At 37.8% G+C, this 23,895-nt stretch overlaps 1 protein-coding gene across 2 annotated transcripts in view; it reads right to left on the bottom strand.

Moving 5' to 3' along the window:
* Positions 1-23,895, bottom strand: part of CYP7B1 (cytochrome P450 family 7 subfamily B member 1) — a 104,744-nt gene continuing 80,849 nt past the window's right edge. The window contains exons 4-7 of one of the 2 annotated variants that reach the window (XM_088130615.1): positions 23,280-23,876; positions 22,606-22,812; positions 7,788-7,966; positions 1-2,290 (exon numbers count right to left, since the gene is read on the bottom strand). In XM_088130615.1, the coding sequence (XP_087986741.1) occupies positions 2,003-2,290; positions 7,788-7,966; positions 22,606-22,812; positions 23,280-23,876 (1,271 nt within the window). In that variant the 3' untranslated portion in view covers positions 1-2,002. The remainder of the gene's footprint in view (positions 2,291-7,787; positions 7,967-22,605; positions 22,813-23,279; positions 23,877-23,895) is intronic. The other variant, XM_088130616.1, reaches the window with a different exon arrangement.

A 23,895-nucleotide genomic window follows, 5' to 3' on the forward strand; every position in this document is an offset into this window, starting at 1 on the left:
TAAAATTCTACTGAGTTTCCCAACTTTTTTTAATAATAATTTTATTAAACATTACAATTAAAAAGATAAGAATACAAACTTAAAAAAAAGAATAAAAAGATATAATAGGAAGTGCAGAAAAGAAAGAAATGGCTTCCCTCTTCATAACAACAAATATAAAGTTTTAGTAACTTACCACCTTCTCTTAAAATACAACAAATATCTTCTTCCCATATCTCTCATCTCTTATCTAGAAATAAATCGTTCAGTCCTGGTCAGCAAAAGTTCATTAAGGGTTACCAGAGATAATAACATATCTATTTTAACCTTAATCAAATAAACTCACTTTATATTCCTTCCCTTTACTTTTAACAGTCTTGATCTTTTTATATTCTTTCCCTTTACTTTTAACAATCTCGATCCTTAATCCCCTCAAATAATGTCCTAGAACTTGATTTCTTCTAATTTTTTCTTTGTCCCATCTCACGATGTTCTTTGAAACTTTAACAAGTCTGTTTTGTAAATCCAATATAACAGAGTTATCCAGGTCACTTTTTTTTGATTTGGTAAGACATCAACTGGTTTCATTTGTATATCCAGTATAGCATCTCCTTTCACATCATTCCCATACCCCATTGTTTTTGAATCCACTTTCAAATCAGTCTTAGTCCTATCCAGTAAAGCTTACTTCTTTTCCATATTGTCTTCCAAACACAATCTGTCTATGATGGCAGACATTTTTAAAATTAAATTCTGGGTCCAGTGTTCACAAATATCCTTCAGTACATCCAGTGTTAAAGTATTTTGCTCCATTCCGTATTAGTAAGTCAAATTTAAGTGCTTTTCTCCTTTCATTGTAATCTTTAGTTCTTTCTGGTCCCCTCTAGTATCCAACCTTCAAAATCCCATCTTATCATAGACATTTTTTTAAGTATTCAAAACAACAGCATTTTACCACGGGAAGGATTCTTATAATTAATTTCAAAATTTTATTTCAAATCCATCTGGACCCTTAGTCCATTTGTAACTTTCCAAAATATCAAAGTTCTAATCACCTTTTGCTGTTAGTTCCAAAATATATATATATATATACATATATATATATTTTAAGCCCTTAAAATTATATTGAAGTCCTTAAACTTCTTTCACTAAGAATTGAAGGAAACTCATCCAGTGTAGTAAAGGTTACATTACTGTTGTTATGAAGGTCCCTAATATCTTGCTGTTATGTAGGTTCCTAATATCTAAAAAGCAGTTAACAAGCAATTTCCAAAAGTGATTAAGATAGCAAGTATGCGGACCCAGTATCCTTTTAAAGGTGCCTAACTGCAGTTTGGGCTACAATGGCGTTCCCTTGACTCCCAGAGCTCTAAACCTGCTGGAGACTGCTGTTTTGTGGTCTCCTTGTGAAGAGCAACTGTCTGGAGCACTTATGGGCGATCCTGGTCCTTTCCTTGCCTGGAGAGGAATCGTGAAAAGTTGGTCTATTCACTGGCTCTTCATTCTGCCACAGTCATCCACTCCAGTCTCAGTGGAGCCATCTTCAGTTTGCCATTTCTCCCCTGGAAGTGCAAGTTTCCCAACTTTTGACATGCTGTATCATAGTGAGAACATTAGACTCCTCAGTAGAAGGAAACTGTTGGCTACAAAACAAAAATACCTCAACATGGACAAAGCATTTAGCCTTTTTGACATTTTGCTTTTATGTGTATGTAGGAACAAAAGATAAATCCTTGTTATTATACCTTAGGCCAGCAATAGCAGGATACAAATATAAGCAATACTTATTCTTGGGATTCTTCCAGAGTCTACAGAAAAGGTGACTCTTATTTATGTTTACTCTGAACCATGTGAGTAGATTTTACTTTCCAGCAAAGGATTTCAGTTTTAGTATCAAGTTCTCTTAGCAATACAGCAAACCTATAAAGGCACCCAGAAAATACAAATGCTGTATTATATTTAATAAAAAAGACAGAACTAATTTGATTAAGACATTAGTTATATCAGCATTAGAGGTTCTGTATTAAGACCTAAGCTTATAACGAAAAATAATGTCAGAATCTGGCAATAAAATACCCAAGCCTATTCTATCCTTTTCCTGTCCAAGTTGTTTGGCTTCCATTATTTCCATATCAAAATAAACCAATGCTAAGATCAGAAACAGCTTAATTTCATTCATTGCAAAGAATCTGCCAGGACACATGCTGCTTCCAGAGCCAAAAGGCATTAGAAAGTATTTCAGCTTCTTTCCCTGTTTGAAGAAGGTTGTTTTCTTCTTGCCGTTTTCCACATAGCGGTCAAATTTATATGCCTGGAAAAAAATAAGAGAATTAAGATAGTGGTTCCAAAGATGTAATATGGATCTAAAAGCATCTTTGTTTTTGCTCATGATACTTCTGGAAGGCAAGCAAGACTACACTTGTGTCTTAAGAAGCCTTAAAATGTGGCCCTCTTGTCTCAACCCAGGCCCATGTATCCTATTTTATGAACAGGTCTCCTATGCTTTACACCTTTAGATACCTTTCCTTCTGGATTTCATTTAAAACAAACTGGATGACTATTCATCTGTCTATGGATTTTGAGTTCCATGTGGATATACGGTGATGACACAGAAACACGAACACAGTACATTAAGATAATAAAAAGAAACATAATAAAAGAAGCACTATGTATTTTGGTTTTGGCATTTGCTTTTTTAACTAAAAAAAGGGGAGGTAAAACCACTCACTTCCCTCAGGCCAGTGTGACTGCCCTTCTTCGCTTTTGTTCTCCCTGTTCAGCTCTATACCCTATCTCCCTTTTTCTAACATCTGAGCAATATCTTTCTTAACCACCACCTTATCATTTTCCTCTACTCCACACCCAATTTCAGTTTCATCTCCCTGCTTGTTAAATTTGACCAAGTCCCACAGAAGCCATGCCATGCTCTAGGGACTGGTCATGGTGTGACCTTGGTACTTCGGGGAGAATGTGCAACAGCAAAATAAACATGACGTAAGTCAAGGCATGACCAAGGTAGGAAGGATAACAATTAGAAGCTTGCCAACTACCACCACAAACAACAACAATGATGATAATTTTAAATAATCCCTTAGATTATTAAGAATCATTCCAGGACTAGAAATTCCCTGCTGGAAAGCCTTCTAACTTGTGAAGGAGTGTGAAGGAGAGTCTAAATGCATTAACATGCACTATTGAGGCAACCTTGCAATATGTTCATACAGAAAATCTGGGACGACTGGAATCAAAACTAGAAGGGCACACTGTCCTTGTTTATAGTTTTAGTAATTGATAAAGGACCCATCTGTTTAAAGTATGTTGCAACCAGGAAATCATTGAAGAATACAGACTAGGGACTTCAGAGTGAATGCATTAAAGCACAACTTACAGATGGTCCTTCAGACACACTTATGTGCACTCTCACCTCATCCTTACTGAAAGCCCATCTTTTAAGTTCTGTACACTAGCAGATTCAACTGTGATTCTGCCAGTAAGCCATGTTATGCAAATAGGAGCACCAAGAAATTGGCTTTCATCTTTTTGTGGGCTGAAGGAGGGGCAACTGGGGAGATTTGTTTTAGTCTATGCTAAACCTGAATCAGGGTTTCCACTGTAGTTTTTGTAGGCTTTATACCTCTAATTGGCAGAAATGTGCCCTATCATTTTTTTCCAACTCTGATTGGAGGCAATTCCTTGGTAGTAAAAATTCATGCCTACATTAAGTGGAACTGGTGACACTGATGAGCTGGGGCTGCCCTTGAAAATGATCAGAAAGCTTAAGTTAGCGTAGAATGAGGCAACCAGAACTATATCCTGCACAGCCAAGCAAAACTGTATCCCTGCTGCTTCTGAAGGGTTTGTACTCACTGCTTATCTGCCCCTCATCTAAATTCAAGATTTATTAAATTCAGCTTTTAGAACTCTAAAGGATTCCCAAAGCTCTTTAAAACTCAGGTCCTCATTGCCTTCAGGACCATCTGATCCAGACAGGATCTGCCCACCTACTTTGTATGGCCAAGAGTCCCTCCTCCCAAAAAGTCACAGGAGAGGTAGCCAGGAAATTGGGCTTCTTCATGGTGGCTCTTGGCTTTGGAACAGCTTGCCTCATGAAGTGAGGGTGGGCCCTTCCCCATTTTTTTCAAAAAGAATCAGAACTGCTTTTCCAATGGGTCTTCAGGACAGATGGTGCAATATACAGTAATTGTAAGTAACCAACTCAGGGAGAAAATATTATGTAGCTGAGGGCTACATGATTAACTTTATTTCGTTGATCTTAACTTTCAATATTTTGTTAATGGTTGTTTATGTTTTTTACCTTAATATGAGCTGCCTAGAGCAATAGTGGAGTCTCCTCTTTAAATAGCTGAGATACACTTTTGTGTCTACAGTGAGTAACCTTTCACTGTGCCATGACAATTATGAAATATCCCAGCCTCTGAAGCAGGCTGACACCAACTTTGCTATTGTGTGGTGCAGCTCAAAACCTTTTGTTTATCCAAACAGATTTTGTATGTTCCATTGTATTTCTCGTCTTCTTTGTTGTCCTCATGAGGAATTGGTTTTAGTGTTACATGAGTTGGACCATTCCAAGTCAAACTGGGTTCTCTGTTATTTGAGCAGGTGCGTAGAAAATATGGATAAGACTACAAGTTATAAGAGCTAAATTCAACTTTTGAACTTGTCTACACACCAAATTATTGAAGGGGCCAAGAATTAAAGTTGGTTATAATGATATCCCTCATGTATTTCATACATTTTGCCTTCGATTGAAAGTTATGCCCAGGCCAGGTAATAACACCTAACCATCCTTGGTTGGTCTCAGATACAGATCTCCCGTTCACTGAGCTTAACTTTTGAGGTCTTTCTTTTTGTACTCAAGCATTCTAAGGCTAGGCAGATGACTGAAAGGGTCTTTTTTGAATGCTACCCAAATGGTGTTATTCTCTATTTAGACCTATCCAACGTGCTAACTTGACTTTAATTTTAACAGTACCTGTTTTTAATGGTACTAAACACACTTTTAATATTTTTTTTAGCTATACTTTTATTAGATGACTTGGTTTTGTGTTGTTACTTTGAGAATTGTTGCTACATTTGTTGATTGCTGTAAGTTGCCTTGAGAAAGTCATAATTGAAATGTGCGTTATAAACCTTATAAATTACACACACACACACACACAAACACACGCTAAAGTCAGGAATAAATATAGTGAGCAAGCCCATTTGGTACAAGTAAGAGTATACAAGTACAGAGAGGTGTATCACATAAACATTTGCATACTTTCTGGCTAAAACAAACAAGCAATACAATTACAGCTTTGCATTACAAATATTTAAAAAGAACACTGCAGTATGCAAAGTACCACAGTTTTAACTAGAATACTACACTGGGTGTAACATGCTTGATAAACTGTTTTGACCTGTGCCAATCTGTCATCATGTTAAGAACATCAGTCAACAAGGCACAGGGGTGCAACAGTATTTTGGGTTGAAGGCCACATTTAAATAGCAAGTAGAAAGCCTCACTCCAAAAGTAGCTGGATCTGAACAAAAAACAATTTTGATTTAATGTGGTGTTATATTTAAATCACATTAAATTAATTAACTGAATGCAATTACAATTCATGTACTTAATATTTAAAATAAAATTTTGTAGTAATTTTTAAAGGGTTCTAGGAGCCACAGCCATAGATTTCAGGGACCTATGTGATCCTAGGATTTGTATACTGACTTTTAAACAAGTTGATTATTTTAAATAATTTGTTTTAATTGATTTTATCTGATTCATGCATACTTATATGCTTAATGTTTTTAGCATTATACTTCTTGATACTTTTACCTATGTAAACTGCCAACTCTATAAATACATGTCAACATCCTAAGCGTAGAAAGCAGCATGTTTTATTTTCAGCATCATGTTCTCAAAAGTTAACAATAGTGATTTTTCCATTAAAATGGGCTGGCTCCAGAATGAGCCCATCTATGGCTGGAAGTGCCCCTTCTGTCAGGAAGTGATTTTTGATTCAGCATAACTTTTCTGCCGGCAGAATGAAAAAGGTAGCAATTTTCATCAATTCTCACATTCCTGGAACTTATTTATTTCATCACAGAATGCAAATAAAAATAATTACCAATCAAAACAATTTACATTAAAGCACCTGCGCTTTACAATAAAATACACATGATATTTTAAAAAGTAAAAATGAATGTATCAACCAATTTTTTGAGCAGCCTGTGAAAAGGCAGGTAGGAAAAACCTAGGAAAGGCCAGGAAAAGCAGATTTTCAGTTTAGGTGAGAAACATTTTGTGGTTGGGGCCCACCAAAGTTCTTTCAGGAACAGGAACACCCATCTGTATACTGAAACTAATCAAAAAGCTATGGAATGGTCAGCAAGTTATCCTGACCAGAATGTAAAGATCAGAGAGGACTAGATGGAAGCAGGTGCTTCTTCAAATAACCTAATTCCAAAATAATTAGGCTCATACACATCAAGGACCATATTTTGAAAATGGCTCAGCAGCTCATTGTCAGTCAGTGAAAGGGGACTAGGGGATGTTGGTGATTTGAGAGGAACGTGGCATTTCTCAAGACTTCTCCTTTGTCCAAGTGGGAATATACTTAATGGACCCTTCCCTAAAGTTTGCTCCTACCAGTGGGGGAAAAAAAAATCAATGTTCAGAAATCCCCCTTCCTCCTAACCTTCAGAAAATCTGTGAAGACTTTGCTATTTCACCAAGATCTGGGGGTAGGGCTGCTATGATTATCCCTCTGATGAGTAATCAGTTTTAATTGTGTTTTTGGAATGATTGATTCCTACTGTATATGGTTGTTTTATAATGTATGATCTTGCTTTTAATTTTTAATTATTAGAAATTTATTTTAACCCAAATTATGGATTTGGGGAGTTGAATACTGCTCAGAATCACTTGATTGGAGAGGCCTATATGCCCTATAAACTGTGACTCCAGCAACAATGCCATTTCCTGGAACCCTTGCAATTCAGGAAAAAAATAGAATTTTCACAAAAAGTCCCCATTCATGGCTTTTGTAAAGCCATGTGACTTGGATTTCTGTCTCTACAGCATCCCTAACCCAGCTACAAAATATCTCAGTAAAAACTAAGGGAACAGCCCTCCAATTTGCATGCAGGTGATGAACTTCTGGAGCTGCATTAAGCTGAACTAGACAGGATTAATTTGCAGTCTTTGATATTCATTAACTTTAGCCTCAGAAAAGGGAAAATACATGGAGATGACACAATTACCCTCAAAGCTTCATTGCAGAGCAACAGCTTTACAATCCTGAGTTCACAACGCCATACTAATTGACCACAAAAAGACCAATCCCCATAAAGAGAGGTGAAAAACCATACGTCTCAAGAAGACACTGCTATTATAGGGCTTTAGAGAATCAATGATGCTTTGGGGGCACTTAACTAAATGGCCCACATTATTTGCTCTTTAAGCCACCTTCTATTATTCCGCCTTCTTTGGGCATCCAATGATCCACTTCCAAACAAAGCCCACATTTAGCCTCAAGTTTATGGTAGTCAGTGAACAATTGTCAGTTCTTCTCAAAGGGGGTAAGCAGCCAATCTCATCACCATTATTTCTCTCTTTTGGCCATGAATCCTTTGACCTGCAGCAGGCACCTTGAAAAGATCTGAAAGTAGGAAGATTTGTTCCACAAGAAGGAACAGCAGTTTTTTCTTCTCTTTTCTTAAAAAAAAAAAAAGATCTGTATTACAAAATGCCTGGTAGCAGAAATATGCCTGAGATCATATGTGTAATACCAGTGAATGCTTACCTTAGGATCTTCGTAGATCTCAGGGTCCAGGTGCAGAACTGGAGGAAAAATTGCTACAAAATCTCCTTTTCTCAAACTGACTTCATGATTCTCTTCAAGCTTGAGAATAAAATTTTCTTTGATTGCACGGATATTCATTGAAGAGGAACACATTCGTAAACTCTCATTTATAGCACTTTCTGCATTTAAATAAAGAGAAGAGCAGAACAAAATAAGATCTTTAAGCCATTACAAATGTGGAACTTATAAGCTCCTACAGTGGCCACTGAATTAGGTTTACTAGATGTGGCTAGAAAAAGAAATTGAGGAGAGAAAAGTGGGCAGTGGAGTGGGGGGGGGGAGCCAAAAAGACACACTAATGCTTCCCCATAGGGCTAATGGAATATTTGCTGTTTGGAATTTTTAGATATAATTCTTAATTGATAGGTGTGGAAAACCATTATCTGGACATCTCACTGAAATGCCACAACCAAAAGAGGGGGATATTTTTATGCGTTTGCACACACTGTAAGGGTTGCAATACCAGCTCCAGCATTCAAAGCTCTCTTCCAAAGGCCATGTGCGACGCTTCAATCATGCATTACAAAACGATGCACTCAAATAACTATACAGTGAACTGTGAGGTTAGGATACTGGGAATTAAGGAACCCTTAGCAATATCATCATCACATCATAATTTCTACTGTTGGCTGAGCAAATTCAAATTATGCGTGGCACTTTGACAAGTTAATGGGGGAAAACCCATATCCCGTGTAATGTTTTGACACAAATCCCAAACCTTTTCCAGACGCCCACCATAACTTGGAAAGCTTGGGAAGGCAAATGTCCTTGCCTTCCCAGTAGCCTTCACCTTTTGCTCCTAGCATGACAGATTTTATGGCTAATTTCCGGCAATTTATCCTGGCAGTTTGAGGAGAAATTCCTTTGGGAATTATATGCATAATTTGCATAAATCATTCTGATAGCATGCATACCAGCATGTACCTCCTGTCTGGGGCTGCATCTCTCACTTAGTAATCAAAACTGACTATTTCTCCACCAGCATGGCAGGGTCCTGTAAGAGACAGCATGACTCCTTTAAGCTATCAGTGTGAAAACAAGCCTTAGCAATACAAAACCAGAGCGCCCTTAGAACATAAGATCAAGCATAGGTGGTTGCTTATATGCATTTTGGAATATCCATATTTAACCCCCCTTTGCCAGATCAGCTTTGGTGAATCCCTAGAACCCAAAGGTTAATTCACAGGAAAGCGTAGCAACCCCAGCCCAGAAGCATCTGAAAAAGACAATAACTAATGTTCTTTTTACAAAAATTAAAAACAGTGCAAGCATGTATGGCAAATAAAGATGATTTGGATGCTTTTCTGCAAGAGTTTTTTTCCTTAAGCATGTATTTGTCTAAAGAAATGAGGTTGCGGTCAGTTCTGTGTGGCCAACACCGTGATTCAATGTGACGTACAGTGAGGCTGTGCATATTTTTTTTGGACTGCCTTCGTTACTATAATCAGGGAGAATCAAGTTGGTTTGTTGATGACGAAGCCAGAAAAAAGCTCTGGTTCCAGAATATGGCCTATATTGCGGATAGCCACAAGGCACAATAGATGTCAAATGGCAGCGTTCTGGCAAGAGAAAACTTCCCCCAATACAAAAGAAAGGTCCAGACTCCCCTCCTTGGCTTTATGCAGCCTAGGCATAACGAAGCCGATTAGACTGTTGTAGGCTGCAGTGTGGAAATGGTAACTGACATATGTAGGGCCAAAGCAACCAAATCTTGACTGGGGGGCAGGGAGGGGAAGGGAGTGAAGCACAGAACACACAACAACGACAAGCAAAATAATCAGGCAAGTGTTGCTGCTGCTGAAATAGCAGGTTTCCACTTGAGTAGCACAAGCCACACAGTCATATCAGATTGGCTGACATTTTCCTAGGAAGCATGGCAGTCTGTTGACCACTGTGGTATCCCAAATGACAATCGGGTAAACTTCTCTTCTAGAGAAGTTAATCACAGTAATGGAGCTCAGAACACGGCTTAGTGGTCAGATCATAAATGACAAATCTATTTTACCTTCTAGTACCAGCTATGTGGGGAAAGGCGATTGCTCTGAGCGATCTTGCCGATAATCCTTAGATGACAAAGGTAATGAGTCACATTATGATCAGCAAAGGAGGAGGGAGTTTGTGGCAGTCAACCATGGAAATAAACAAACAAAAAATGACACTCTTTCCCAGTCCCTCCTCCCTTCCCCACTTCCCAACCATTCTTATACATTGGATTTAGACACTGAATGACAACTAGATGATAAAACAGCAGCCTGTACAGTACTTGCAGTTGTCATACTTCAGTAGGCATAAGCCAGCACTCCTGTAAGACCAGCTGGATAGCCTGGGAGGCCTTCCATTTTGCACCATGAGGTACCGTAAATGATCCAGCTCTGTAGAGCAACATCTGTTTCTGTGCTAGTGCTGAACAAACAAGGCAATTTGAAGCAAAGCAAGAGATAACCAAGCAGCAAATGAACATGACCCTCATGTTTTCCCACTTCCTATACACATGAGATGCTGAAACTTCAACACATGAAGAGAGATTGTCAGAAAAGTTGACATATTTTCTAAGGAGGGAAAGAGAGAGAGAGAGGGAGGGAGGGAGGAGAAGGGGGCCTTCAGACTTCCCATAGTATTATTTTTAGAGTCCTCCCACTCCCCTTTTCTCTTACATTCCCTGCTTCCAATTCACCCACAATCTTTTTTTAAAAGTCGAAGCCATTTCAATATACTTATAAATATTCAGTCTTTAAACCTAATTTGCTATACTTAGTTCACATGCCTTCAAGCATTTGTCTTCCAATTTCCACTGAATAAATGCGTACTAATGAGAAATGGAGCAAGCTGCTGAGGCAAAGCTGGGCGACTTGCGCCTGGCCCGCCACCAGCTTGTGATAGGCAGGCAAATTGAGTTAAAATGAAAAGTCTTGTCAGCTGAAATACAACACAGGAGCCAAACAGCAAGCTGTCAATCATCCAGCCAAAACAAGGGACTGCAGGTAATAAAAGGTCATTGTGAATCATTAGTACATTTGGCTTTCATAAGCAAGTTAATTTTAATTAAACATGATCTTGATCTGTTACTGTTTAATAAAAAAATACTTGCTGCAAATAATGGATTGTTAATTTTATATTAAGCATTTAGCAGGTAATAGGAACTCTGTAAACGTCAAGGCTATGTGGAAGAAAAATAGTTGTTCAATATGCAAATATTTTGGATACATCTACTCTTTTCAGAGCACTGTGATTATACGAAGAATAATTATGGAATACAATGCACCTGTAATTTACATAAGGATTGAACAGAGCTAAATTAATCATAGGATACAAAGATAAAGGATCCATTCTCTCCCACCTCATTCAGTCTTAAAACAGTGATGTCTAATTGTGGCATGTATACTGTATCTTTCAGAATAGTTTGCACCCTAGCACTGTTTAATTTTAGTTCTCCTATCGGCTAGTGAACAATTTCCCATGCAATGTTCTCTTTAGTGCAAATTACTGGTATTCAGGGCAATATTAATTTGCATTAGGAATGTATATATTATTTAAATGGATGCAAATAAAATATGACCAAAGCTAAAGGTGCATTAGATGTATGTGTTTCAGTTTTTCTATCATGGTCATGGTCATAAAAACCATCAGACCATTCCTATGCTGCTGTTTCTGAATTAAGATTCCATAGTGACTCATAAAGCCCAACATGGTTAAGTTGCTATGAATGCACAAGTAATTTTTTCTGGTACTTCTTGCAAATCAGCTGTTAATATCAAAACAAGATTGTTACAGAGATCCTTGCAGTGCAGAAAGGAAACTGAGGAATGGGATTATATGAACCTATATGTTCCTGGCATTTGAACTTTCATCACACATGATTTGCAATAGATCAGAATGTAGACAACTTTTGCAGTCTCTTTCAGATAGATAGATAGATAGATAGATAGATAGATAGATAGATAGATAGATAGATAGATAGATAGATAGATAGATTCATTCTCTCTATGCACATGGAACCAATTGAGGTTGCATGTGGAATACATGCAAGCACACACATACACGTATACGCACACACACACACACACACTTTCAGCAAATGGTAAATATATTGGCAGGGCCTATGAGAAAACTGGGCTGAACTTCTCACAGTTTCAGGGGATACACATTATATGATTAAGTGCTATAGGCAGCTCCTGATCTACAGGTTGCCATGCGTGATCTATATCTTTAGGAAACACTGAATTGGTTCTCAGAAGTGGACAACCAAGGGAAAACTATACTTTATTTATTACTATGGGCTGGTACCTTTTAGACCTTTTCTATGCTATGAATTTATAGCATTTTATAATATCATCCAGCCATTGCTATGTTGATATATCACTAATGAAGACAAGCTTTATATTCCCACAGCAATGGCTGGATTATGGTAAAATACATTATAAATCCAAATGTGCAGATGGTTTAGGTGGTGGCTTGATAATGCATCAACAACTCAGTGGTAGATATTAATTCACTTTTAAACAAAGTACTTAATCACAAACTTTGTGGACATAACAGAATGGAGTTGGAAGAAACACTGTGCAAAGAAAACAAAATTCAAAGGAAATATTTTTGGAAATATATTATCAAGAAAATCCATGTGAGAAGGAAACTTTACAGAAAGAATGCTTATTTCTGAGTATTTGGATGAAATCTTGAAGCGTACATTTAAAAGTGTTCTTATCAAATAAAATTTCTGGCTTTGAGAGAAATCCATAATTTTGAAACATTTAAAACTGCAGTTTACTAACCAAGTCACTGAGAGGGGGACAGTATTCTTGATAAACCCTTCCTCCCAGTAACCTTGCTGTAGATCAGTGTTTCTCAACCTTGGCACATATTTGAGATGTGTGGACTTCACCTCCAGAATTCCCCAGCCAGCATGTCCACATATGTTAAAGTTGCCATGGTTGAGAAACATTGCTCTAGATCACTGAGAGGAACAGAAATGAGGGAGGGAAGAGGATGTGTGCATTAGTGTGTGGAGAAATACATGTCTGTGTGTGAGCACAGGAGTATAGTGAATGGGCAGGCAAGCCTCGCCCTTACATTTACTCTCACAGTCTGCCTGCCAGCCCCTTATGTCAGATGGCAAGTTGCCAGCTTAGCCACTCAAAACAAGATCTTCTCTTGGGTATGATCTCTACCACGTAGGCAGAAAGAATTGACTCTCACAATGCTTTCTTCTTAGCCGGAGATAGAGGACCTGGGTCCTTGTGAAAAATAAAGCAGAACTCCAGGAGAAAAAGAGCCAGAAGCTTTATGACCAGGTAGGGGTGAGAGAGAGAATGCGAAGAATCTGAGTAAAGTTGGCATTTCAAGGAAGGAGGGTTTTCTAGATAACAAACTGGCACAAAGGCAACATCTGTTCCAAGGGTCATTGACTGGCAAGAAGAGGAAAAAGTTGGCTAAGACAGTGCCCTGTTTAATTTCTTTTCTTGTATTTTTAAAACTACTTTATTGTCTCTGGTGCTTATTGTCTTTACACAAGCTCAGTTCTTGTATGTTTTATGCAAACTGGTATCTCTTTATATTTCAATTGCTTCTCCATTAATAGAATGAATCACTTTGGAATCTTGTCAGAGCTTTACATTGTCCTGAATATTTTTCTATTGGAGGTTGTTTTCAGATGTTGTCTGAATTTTGAATAGTTCTATAATTGCATTTCCTTTGTTAATGAATGGGTCATGTGACTCCTTAAAATTAAAAATGAACTTTTGCATTTTTCTTGTTTTTTTGCCCCTCCTTTTAAATAAAAGTTGTTTATCTTTTGTTTGGTATTTCTTCCTGCAAAACCTGAAAGAGAAAAGGGACTGATTTCCCTAGACACATGACTCAATGCTGCAGGGTCAAGAGGTGGCTAGAGAGTTTATTTCCTTATTATTGTTACTATTTATAAATTTCCTGTTGCTATCCAAACGCACCGTTGATCTTGCTGTTCGTCACCGAAGACAAATTCCTTGTATATATTTTATACTTGGTCATTAAAGTATTTGTATTTTGTATTTGTATTGTATTGTGTGCCTAGGCTGTGTTGGGGTTGCAGGGAGAACATCAGGTCAAGGCAACCCTTGATGATGGCACTGAGAACTACCAAGCCACCACTCCCAGACAGAAGGATGTAGGGTGTAAAGACCCAGTGTGTATATTATGTGTGTGCGTTATGTATATCAATGAACGTGCCTGCTCTATTACATTTAAGATTGCTGGAGGGGAGACGGAAGAGTTTGTGCATATTTGGAGATGTATGGTGTATAGTGTGTGTCTGTATGATATCTTTGTGAATGTGTGCACATGTATGTTCTTTACCCAGCAGCTGATGCTCCTTTCAACTTAGTCCAACTTTGTTATGGAGTGCAATTGATATTTTACCTATATGTAGGGTTACCAGATATCTGAACAGGCAAAAGGAGGACATGGACAAGTGGAAAGGAGGGCAAACAGGGGGAAAAGGAGGACACACTGCTTTTCTTGGCATCTGTGACAAAAATTGCAGTGAAACATTGCCAAAAGAGAAAGAGAGAGAGAGTGAGAGAGAGAGAGAGAGAGAGAGAGAGAGAAAACTTGGTCTACATGTATATAAAATTATTTTTTCCAGCATCAGAAAAACAGGTTTTTCGATCAAATATTTTTCCAACAAATTTCTATTTTCAAGAACATATGCTAGCAATAATATAGAATAAAAAATGATGCACTTCTCAAAATTCACCATAGAAATGTATGATTAGCTATGTGGTCCGCAGGCTACAGTGATCATAGATTTGAAGAGGGTGGATTGAAGCTAATTGTTGGAATCAGGAAATAAATAATGTAAATGTAGGCTGTCAACTCTGTCAATGGATGAGGGAAAGAAAGAAGCAGACAATTTACAAGGTCACAATATAAGAAAGTTTGAATGACTACTGTTGTGAAAACAGTCCAAAATTAAAAAAAAAAAAAACTAAGATACTCAAAAAGCCAAACAATATTTGATTTTAAGGCTATGCCTGCTGGACAGAGGACAGGGGGACAAAAAGGAGGCCATCTCATCCTTTTGCTGGTTGTCTGGTAACCCTACCTACATGTAATTAATTTAGAACAAAATGTATTGCCCCAAATTATTGACATAAATCCTTACAAAAGTGAAAATACATTCATATCTCTCAACTGAGATTCTTTTTCTTTCACTATATGAGATTTCTCATGATACAATATACACAAAATACTTGTTTTGTGTAGACAAGATTTCAGTTTCAATCCTTGTCTTAAGAAACTTAGCAAGGGAAGGGAAATCCCTCTTTCTGGATGAGGCCTTTCTTGGCAAATCAATTGGCTTTGTATAGGATCCTATGTCTTTTAAAAAGCAGAAATGCACTTTTAAAACTGTGGAGACCTTGGGGTTCTCTGAGCTTGGTTGTTTTCTTCAAACGTTTCATTACCCAGCTAGGTAACATCTTCAGCACTTTTAAAATCAAAGGAAATAAACTCTTATTAAAAAATTCAGGTTTTGAAGTTAATTCAGCTGGAATAATATATTCAACTTTTGTAATGATTCCATAGTACTACAGTTGTGTTCATCTGATGCTAAATGTCTCTGAATACTGAATGAACACAATACAAGCTCAGGTTATGGTCCTTAAAATATGAAAACAGGGAAAATATTTTGTAAAGCAACAACAATTATCTATGAAAAAAATCACCATAGCCCAATCTCCTTCCTTACTCTTACCCTTATATTATCATCTTTTTTTTTTTTACAGTAATAAACATTTTCATTTCTTATGGGTGTTTTTGAAAACTTTAAAAAAATGTAATACTTTTAGTAACTTTATAATCTGCTAAGAGAAATTGGTTACTGGATGGATTAGAAGTATAAAAATTTATTAAAATACTTTTTAGAAAATGAAATAATTTAAAATTAAAAAAAGCAAAATAAGTAAAAAACAAAAACATTCTATAGCCTAGGTACAAGGAACTTCTGGATCTCAAATAATAATAATAAAACACCATTAAACAACAACATCTGCCTATCCCAGGTCCTTGGGAAAGACTCAATAGGTGGATAAAAATGCCAAATCCAGTCTAAACATCTGGCTGACTGTGCGACCAACAACAACAACAATAAAAACAACAAGGTACTACCTTGACGTGGTTGCGGGGCTTCTGTGCTCTGAGGAAAATGAGAGCTATGCCAGAGGTTCAGCCATACTGAACAGGTCTCATCAGAGGAGCCAGACAAAGAGTGTCTCTCCCATAAACAATATGGTGAGATGTAATTTACAGAAACTTATACTGGATTGGTCGTCAACAAGGACATCTGGCAACAAGTAGGCTACAGGACTCAGGACTGTTGGCTGAGCAATCAGTGCCAACAGCTGCAAGACTACTGGAAGAAAAGTTGTTTACCTGTCACAAATATATTAAGACTGAAAACACAGAAATAATGACCTGCTATTACAAATCAAGTCCAATGAGAAGAGGATATCTGAAAAGAATGTACCACTTCTGGAAAGAACAACATCCAGAATCAGAAGTAACAGAATGAAGGCTAGCAGATCAACATCCATTTATAACATGAAATAAAGTATTCATGGAAGTAAAATTGGAAGAACTGCAAAGGTCTACCCAGGGCAAAGAAATTGAAAACTTGCCAGAAGTAGCTCAGACAGTAGAGCCTTTTCCTCAGAAAGAACAAACCCCACTAATTAAAAACCAAAAGGAACTGAAACAAAGAATAATTGAGCATCTAGAACAGCACAAAAACAACAGAATAAGGTTGCCTGCATTGAAGCTTGTTACCAAGAAACAGCTAGCACAAGTATTAAAAGATGCCAATATTGTAATATCAAATATAAGCACCAGCTCAATGCAAGAAACAAACCAACTAATGTACAGCATGGCTGCAGTTATAACTGAATATCTTGGATGCAAAAATCAACCAACAAGAAAAAAAGCCAAACAGTGCACCACCAAAATGGAAGATCAGGTTGGAAAATAAGATCAGCATGCTAAGATCAGATGCAAGCAAGCAGGAACTAGAAAGAAAAGGAGCTGAAGAACAAGAAGACCAAAGAACACCTGATCAGAAACAGAAGAAGCTTCAAAGAAGCACCAGAAATAACAAAGCAGCAAATAACAGCCATAGCCAAAAAGATCAGCAGATACGAAGCTCGAATTGCATACTATAGGCAGAATCTCCAATTTCAGTCGAATCAGAAATGTTTCTACCAATCCATCAATGGAGAGATTGCAATGAACCAGTCAATACCTGACAAAGAAGAAACAGTGCAGTTCTGGGCACAGCTATGGGACAACCCAAAAAAATACAACAAGAATGCAGCTTGGATAAAGGAGGTGGATAAGAATAAAAAAGAAGCTGAAATGAAAGAACTTGCAATAAGAACAGAAATGGTGGAGAAAAGGGCAAGGAAGATCAAGAATTGGTCAGCACCAGGTGAAGATGAGCTGCATGGTTTTTGGTTGAAACATCTGACTGGTCTGCACCCACTAACTGCCAAGCAGTTTAACAACATACTACAAGGAGGTGGAATTGAAGATTGGTTAACATCTGGCAAAACCTACCTGATACTGAAAGATCTAGCAAAAGGGGTAGCACCAGGCAACTAGAGGCCAGTCACCTACTTACCAACAACTTTCAAATTGCTAACTGGTGTGGTAGCTGATGCTGTCCAACAGCATCCAGCTGAAAACAAGCTATTTCCATCTGAGCAGAAAGGAAGCTGCCCAAACAGCAGACAAACAAAAGATCAGCTCCTAATTGATAAGATGATTTTGGAAAACCGCAAGACAAGGAAGACCAGCTCGAATGTAGATTGGATTGATGACAAGAAGGCATTTGACTCCCTGCCACATGATTGGATAATCAAGTGCCTAGAAATAACAGGAGTCAGTAGAAACATCAGAAGCTTTGTGCAAAGATCAATGGCACAATGGAAGACACAGTTGCTGGTCAATGGCGATAGACTGGGAGAGGTTAATATCAAGAGAGGAATCTTTCAGGGAGACTCACTATCATCACTGCTGTTTGTCATTGCATTGATTCCTCTGTCAACAATACCTAACAAGTCAGGCCATGGCTATCAAACATTAAAAACATCTGCCAGCCTATCCTCCTTTACATGGACATTCTGAAGCTGTATGGAAAAACACCATCTGAAATAGAATCGCTGCTCAACACTGTCCAAATATACAGCCAAGATATTGCAATGGAGTTTGGGCTGGACAAATGTGTCACCCTTATCATTAACAGGGGGAAAATAGTGAAAACTGAAGGAATCAAGATGCCCTATGGAAACAACATCAAGAGTCTGGATGAAGAAGGTCACTACAAATACCTGGGCATCCTTCAAGCTGACAACATCAAGCACACTGAAGTCAAGAAGAAGGTTAGGAGTGAATACATCAGAAGAGTGAAGAAGCTGATCTAGAAGCCCTGGATAGGAAGACCAGAAAAATAATGACAATGAATCATGCCCTTCATCCATGCAGTGACGCTGACAGACTCTGCTTACCAAGGACCATTGGTGCTCTGAAGCTAGTACACCATGAAGGCTTACTGAATACTGAAGAGACCAAACTGGCCTATAAGAAAAGTCAAATGAAGAATAGGAAAGAGGCATGGCAAGGCAAAGTACTACATGGCCAGTACACACACACACACACACACACACACACACAACTAGCAGGCAAAACAGATAACAAGAAGACCTGGCAATGGCTAAGAGCAGGAAAGTTGAAGAAAGAGGCAGAGGGGCTAATTCTGGCTGCACAAGACCAAGCCTTAAGAACAAATGCATATAAAGCCAGAACTGAGAAGACAGCAACAGACAGCAAATGCCGCCTCTGCAAAGAAGCTGAAGAAATAGTGGACCACCTTGTTAACTGCTGCAAGAAGATTGCACAGAGTGACTACAAACAATAGCACAGAGTACAAACAACAAAGTAGCAACAATGGTGCATTGGAATATTTGCAAGAAATACTATTCGCCTGCAACCAAGAACTGGTGGGACCACAAAACAAAGTAATAGAAAATGAAGAAGCTAAAGTCCCCAGGGACTTTAGAATTCAAACAGACAAGCACCTGCCACACAACACCCCAGACTTAACAATTATTGATAAGAAAGACAAAAAAGTCTGGATAGTGGACACTGCAATACCTGGAGACTACAGAACAGAAGAGAAAGAAAATTACAAAATACAAAGAGCTGCAAATAGAAATAGAACGACTGGAGCAAAAGAAAGCAAAGATAGTATTAACAGTAATAGGTGCCTTAGATGCAATCTCAAAACATCTGGAGCACCGCATGAAGACCATTGGCATTGACAAAATCACCATCTGTAAATTGGAAAAGGCAGCTTTACTTAGAACAGCTTACATTGTGCAAGAATACCTTTAACACCATCAAACAACAACATCTGCCTATCCCAGGTCTTTGGGAAGGACTTGATAGTTGGATAAAAATGCCAAATCCAGTCTAAACATCTGGCTGACTGTGTGACCAACAATAATAATACATTAAATTTATATGCCACCGAACTCCCAGCAACTCTTGGCAGTTTACAAATCATTAAAAACATTTAAAAACAAGTAACAATAGAAGAAATACAAAAGAAGGAAACAAAGATGGCAGAGAAAACAAATCTGGATGGGAACAAAGGAAAGGAAGAAAAGGGTTGTCAATCATCAACAATGTTGTTGAGGTCCAACCCTGACCAGCGTCTACCAGAGTAGTGACCTGTCAGTTGTAATACAGTAATATTTGGAAGGGTAAAGAATCCCAATCCCCATTGTAACTTAGATTCATTGAGCCTTCATTATCTATGAATTTTTTGTGTCATCTAAGTGTATATACAGTGATTTTTGGTGTTGTAAGTTACATTCAATAATATTACCTGCCAGGATAGCATTGTCCATCTTTTCTAAAGCAAAAATTGACTTCTCCAATGGACCAAATCATAAATCATATTAATGGTGTTTTTACACTTCCTGTATAAATTATAAAGTTGGCTGCCATAGCCCAGCCAAATGCAAAAAACTCCTCAGTTCAGAAAGGCAAACTGATATAATTGAAATACAAGTAACTTTTCTCCCAAAAATACAAACAAGCCAAAAATATCTTGAATCTTGTCCTTCACTGTCATATTACATCCCAGCATACAAGATCTATTCAGTCACCATATATTTTTGAATCACCCCAAATTCTTTTTATTCTTTTTCTCTCGGACACCAAGGTATCTCCACATAAAGGTTCCATCCCTGTTTTTTTTCATCTTTAATGACTCCCCAATCTCACCTTTGTTCTCTGTATTCTTCAGTCCAACTATAGTTTGCCCCTCTTCATATTCCCATCCTGTTTGGTTACCTCCATGCAGTCCATTAATCATGTCCAGCAGTTATCTCTGGGGACAGCCCAGTTCTCAAGCTTGCCCCTTCCCTTCCCTTCCCTTCCCTTCCCTTCCCTTCCCTTCCCTTCCCTTCCCTTCCCTTCCCTTCCCTTCCCTTCCCTTCCCTTCCCTTCCCTTCCCTTCCCTTCTCTGGTGGATAGTACTTCATCAAAGCAAAGTGCTGGGCTCTAGTTGTTTACCATATTTATTAATCTATGTGGGCCCCCAAATTCTAGTTGCAGTCTGCCTGCCTGCCTCTCTCTCTCTCCATCCACCCACCCACCCACGCACAGATACAATGTACCCTGAGTACATTTGGAGGCATTCACACATATGTGGCACTCACAAAATCATGTTGCCTGCCCCTGCATTTGTTACCCTTGTTAAGTCAAGAATGCAGAATCTTTGCACTTTGATCTCTGAATGGCACATTGGTGGACAGATCCCAAAAGTGACCAGAATTGAGACAAATCAACAGATGAGTCCAGGACAAAAAATTATATTACACTGTATTACATATTTTTAATTTTCAGTGTGACAGAAGAAGGAAATTCTTGGGAAATAATTAACTTTCTTTAAATAAATTATTTCCCAAGAATGTCCTTCTTCTGTCACACTAAAAATTACTATTTGATAACATCCTTTCAGATCTATAAATAAGCAAGTTAAGGATAAGCAAGTTAAAGCAGTCCTATTTCATTGTGCCTTTGGCCTGACCTGACTGTTTGTTAGGATTAGAGCAGGTCACAAATTTTGCTAAAATTCTGCTAAATAAATCTCAATTAATGATAAGACTAGTAGAAATGCATGAGGTAGCATAGCACTTTTGATGCCACTACATGTACTAGCTCAGCCTCCCCCACCCCTCGAACATGTCCCAAATTTTCCTCTCTATATAAGAGGTTCTAAGTGCGTCTTTCATGCTGGGGTTGATATGTGTAACATATTCATAAGTAATAGTAAAGAGTAGAGCAAGCATTTCTTTGGACTTTTTCCTGTGATTAGAATATCTGACTATGTATAGCACAGTGAGGCTTAGATCAAATGTTGTATTTACAGTGGTACTTAAAAGTTTGTGGACTCTTTTTTAATTTTCAATATTTCTGCATAAATATGACCTAAAATCTGATCTGTTCTCCACACAAGTCCTAAAATTAAATAAAGAGAACCAATTAAACAAACGAGTCAAAAACATTATACTTGTTCATTTATTTATTGAAGAAAATGATCCAAAGCTACATATGGAAAACAGGTAATATTTTAGGTCATATTTATGCAGAAATATTAAAAATTCAAAAGGGTTCACAAACTTTTAAGCACCACTGTAAATTGAAGTTAAATTCCCTGCAAGCTGAATCCTTAGGTCTCCTCATTGATTAATTAGTGCCATCATGTTGATGTTGACACTTAGCAACCACATAGATAGATTTTCTCCAGGATAGGTCTCCTAGCATAGCTTTTTCTCACAATTCATAATGCTTTTTTTTTTTTTTAATGCAAGAAGGTTTTAAAGAAAAAAACAAGGTAAAGGTTTTTTTCAAAAGAGCAATTTCCTATATAGATTCTGAGGTGGTGCAAATCCAAACAAGATGTGTAGGACAGATTGTTGTGGATATATCAGTTGGTCATCATTTCTAAATCATGTACTTTTAAAAAAACAACACCCCTATTATGAAAAGCTATGTCTGCTGCTGCTGCTTCTACTATCAATACACCACACACACACACAAGTTCCACTAAACACATTTTTCCTTGAAAACTGCTTAAAAACTGGGATCCTTGCCAACTTCCCAATACTCTACATGCATCTTCCCTTCTTTGAAAATAACTGTTTTGACTTTAAAATATTTACATCTCTCTCTGCGTAGCTAGCAAGCTGCCAACCTGTGGAAAAGTGAGAATACATCCTGTGTTATGCCTTAAAAGGATTTTTTTTAAAAAAATGTTGTGCAGGCTAATGATATTTAGAGAAGAAACTGATTGTTCCAAATACTTCCTTTCAATTCATGAGAAGGCCCTGCTTTGCCATCTTGTAAGCAATGCCTCTGAAATGCATTCCCCACTTCAGCAGATGTTTAGACTCCGACTCAATATGTGTACACATTGTGTAAATAACTGCAAAGCTTTGATTCAACCTTTTCCATACCTTGCCTAGTTAATTACCTGGGCTTTTTATGTTTACATGCAGTTAGTGTATCTCTAGCTATAAAGTACATAATTTATAATTGATGTAAATGGTTGTTATTATGTCAATTAAGCAGCTGGGTTCTCCACCTTCTCACTAAACAGAATGAGTGATAAACAGAGTTTACAGGGAGATGCTTACTTTTCTTCAGAAAGGATAAAATACATTACCTAGGTAGACCAGGTTGTCCAATTGTTCTCTGGTGAGGTAGATGTTGTATCCTGGCCTCCTCTCTTGACCTGTTGACTGCAGCAAATGGTCAATTTCGTCACGCACCATTGCAAAAGCTTCTGGGTGCCTCAACAGATAATACATCGCCCAGAATGTAGCAGGAATTGTGTTTCCCACAGAGGCCCACAGTAAGGCTAAATGATGTGCTGGGAGAAAATAAGTGAAAAGGAAGATTAATAGCGTTTATTACACTGATTAGATTTGCAGTGTGCTAATTAAAAGATGTTAGGACACAGACCCAGCCAAGGATCAGTGAATGCTAATGAGGACCAATAGGCTTCTGAAAGTCTAATTTTCTGCTTAATGAGAATAGTTTGAAATGTAATTTCAGGGTGGGGGTGGGGGTGAAATAAAGGGAGGAAATGCAGCTCAGTTATAATCTCTCTCATTATCACCATTAAGTATCTTGTTTCACCACCTCAGCCAAAAAGAGAGAGAGAGAGAGAAAGAAAGAATCAATTATCAGACAGGGTTGTTTCAGAGTAAAACATTTTATCATTACCCAATTAGAAAAAACATAAAAATGTTCAAGGTCGCAATTTTGCCATTTTATTTCAAAGGTCTCTAGTAAATTATCTGATTCGACCCAAGCAATCATTCAAAAGTTTGCTACCTGCTTTCTCATAATCGCCAAGCACCTTATAGGTTTCAAATACATCTTTTCTGTTTTGGACCACTTCAGAAACTTCCAACCATCTCTCCATCTTTTTTGGATTTAAAAAATTTATGATTTCTCTCCGGACCCTCTTGGTTGCTCCCAGAAACTGAATCGGTATGTTTAGAGCCAAATAGGAGAAGTTGGCATCAAACTTGAGAAATTTTTCTCCAATTGCATCAGTAACGCTATAGTCATCCTGATGAGGATCCCTCCCATACAATGTTTTAAAGCTGGCTTCAAATATTACAGAGAAGCAGAACTTGTGCATTTTTCCCGTCTCCCAATCTACCATTTGTGAGAACTTGCTCTGAAATATATTTTGGAGGTTGTTCATCATATTATGAGACAGTGTGTCCAATGGTTTGCCAAGAAGATATTGATAATTCCTGTGCACGTGTTCATTTAGGCCTGGGCAACTTCCATTTACAACAGGCGGGTGATCAAATGCTTGGGATGATATTTGATCTGCAAACTCTGCAAACTCCAGATACTTGCTGTTCTTGGTCACAATATGATAATGCAGGGGGTTTATTATAAATGTCATATATTTGCCTGGAAGAAAAAAAGAAAT

The sequence above is a fragment of the Python bivittatus genome, unplaced genomic scaffold (genome assembly GCF_059951505.1).
Source record: "Python bivittatus isolate LINGU-HERP-01145 unplaced genomic scaffold, Pbiv_v1 ctg000840_np1212, whole genome shotgun sequence".
Lineage (NCBI taxonomy): Eukaryota > Metazoa > Chordata > Lepidosauria > Squamata > Pythonidae > Python > Python bivittatus.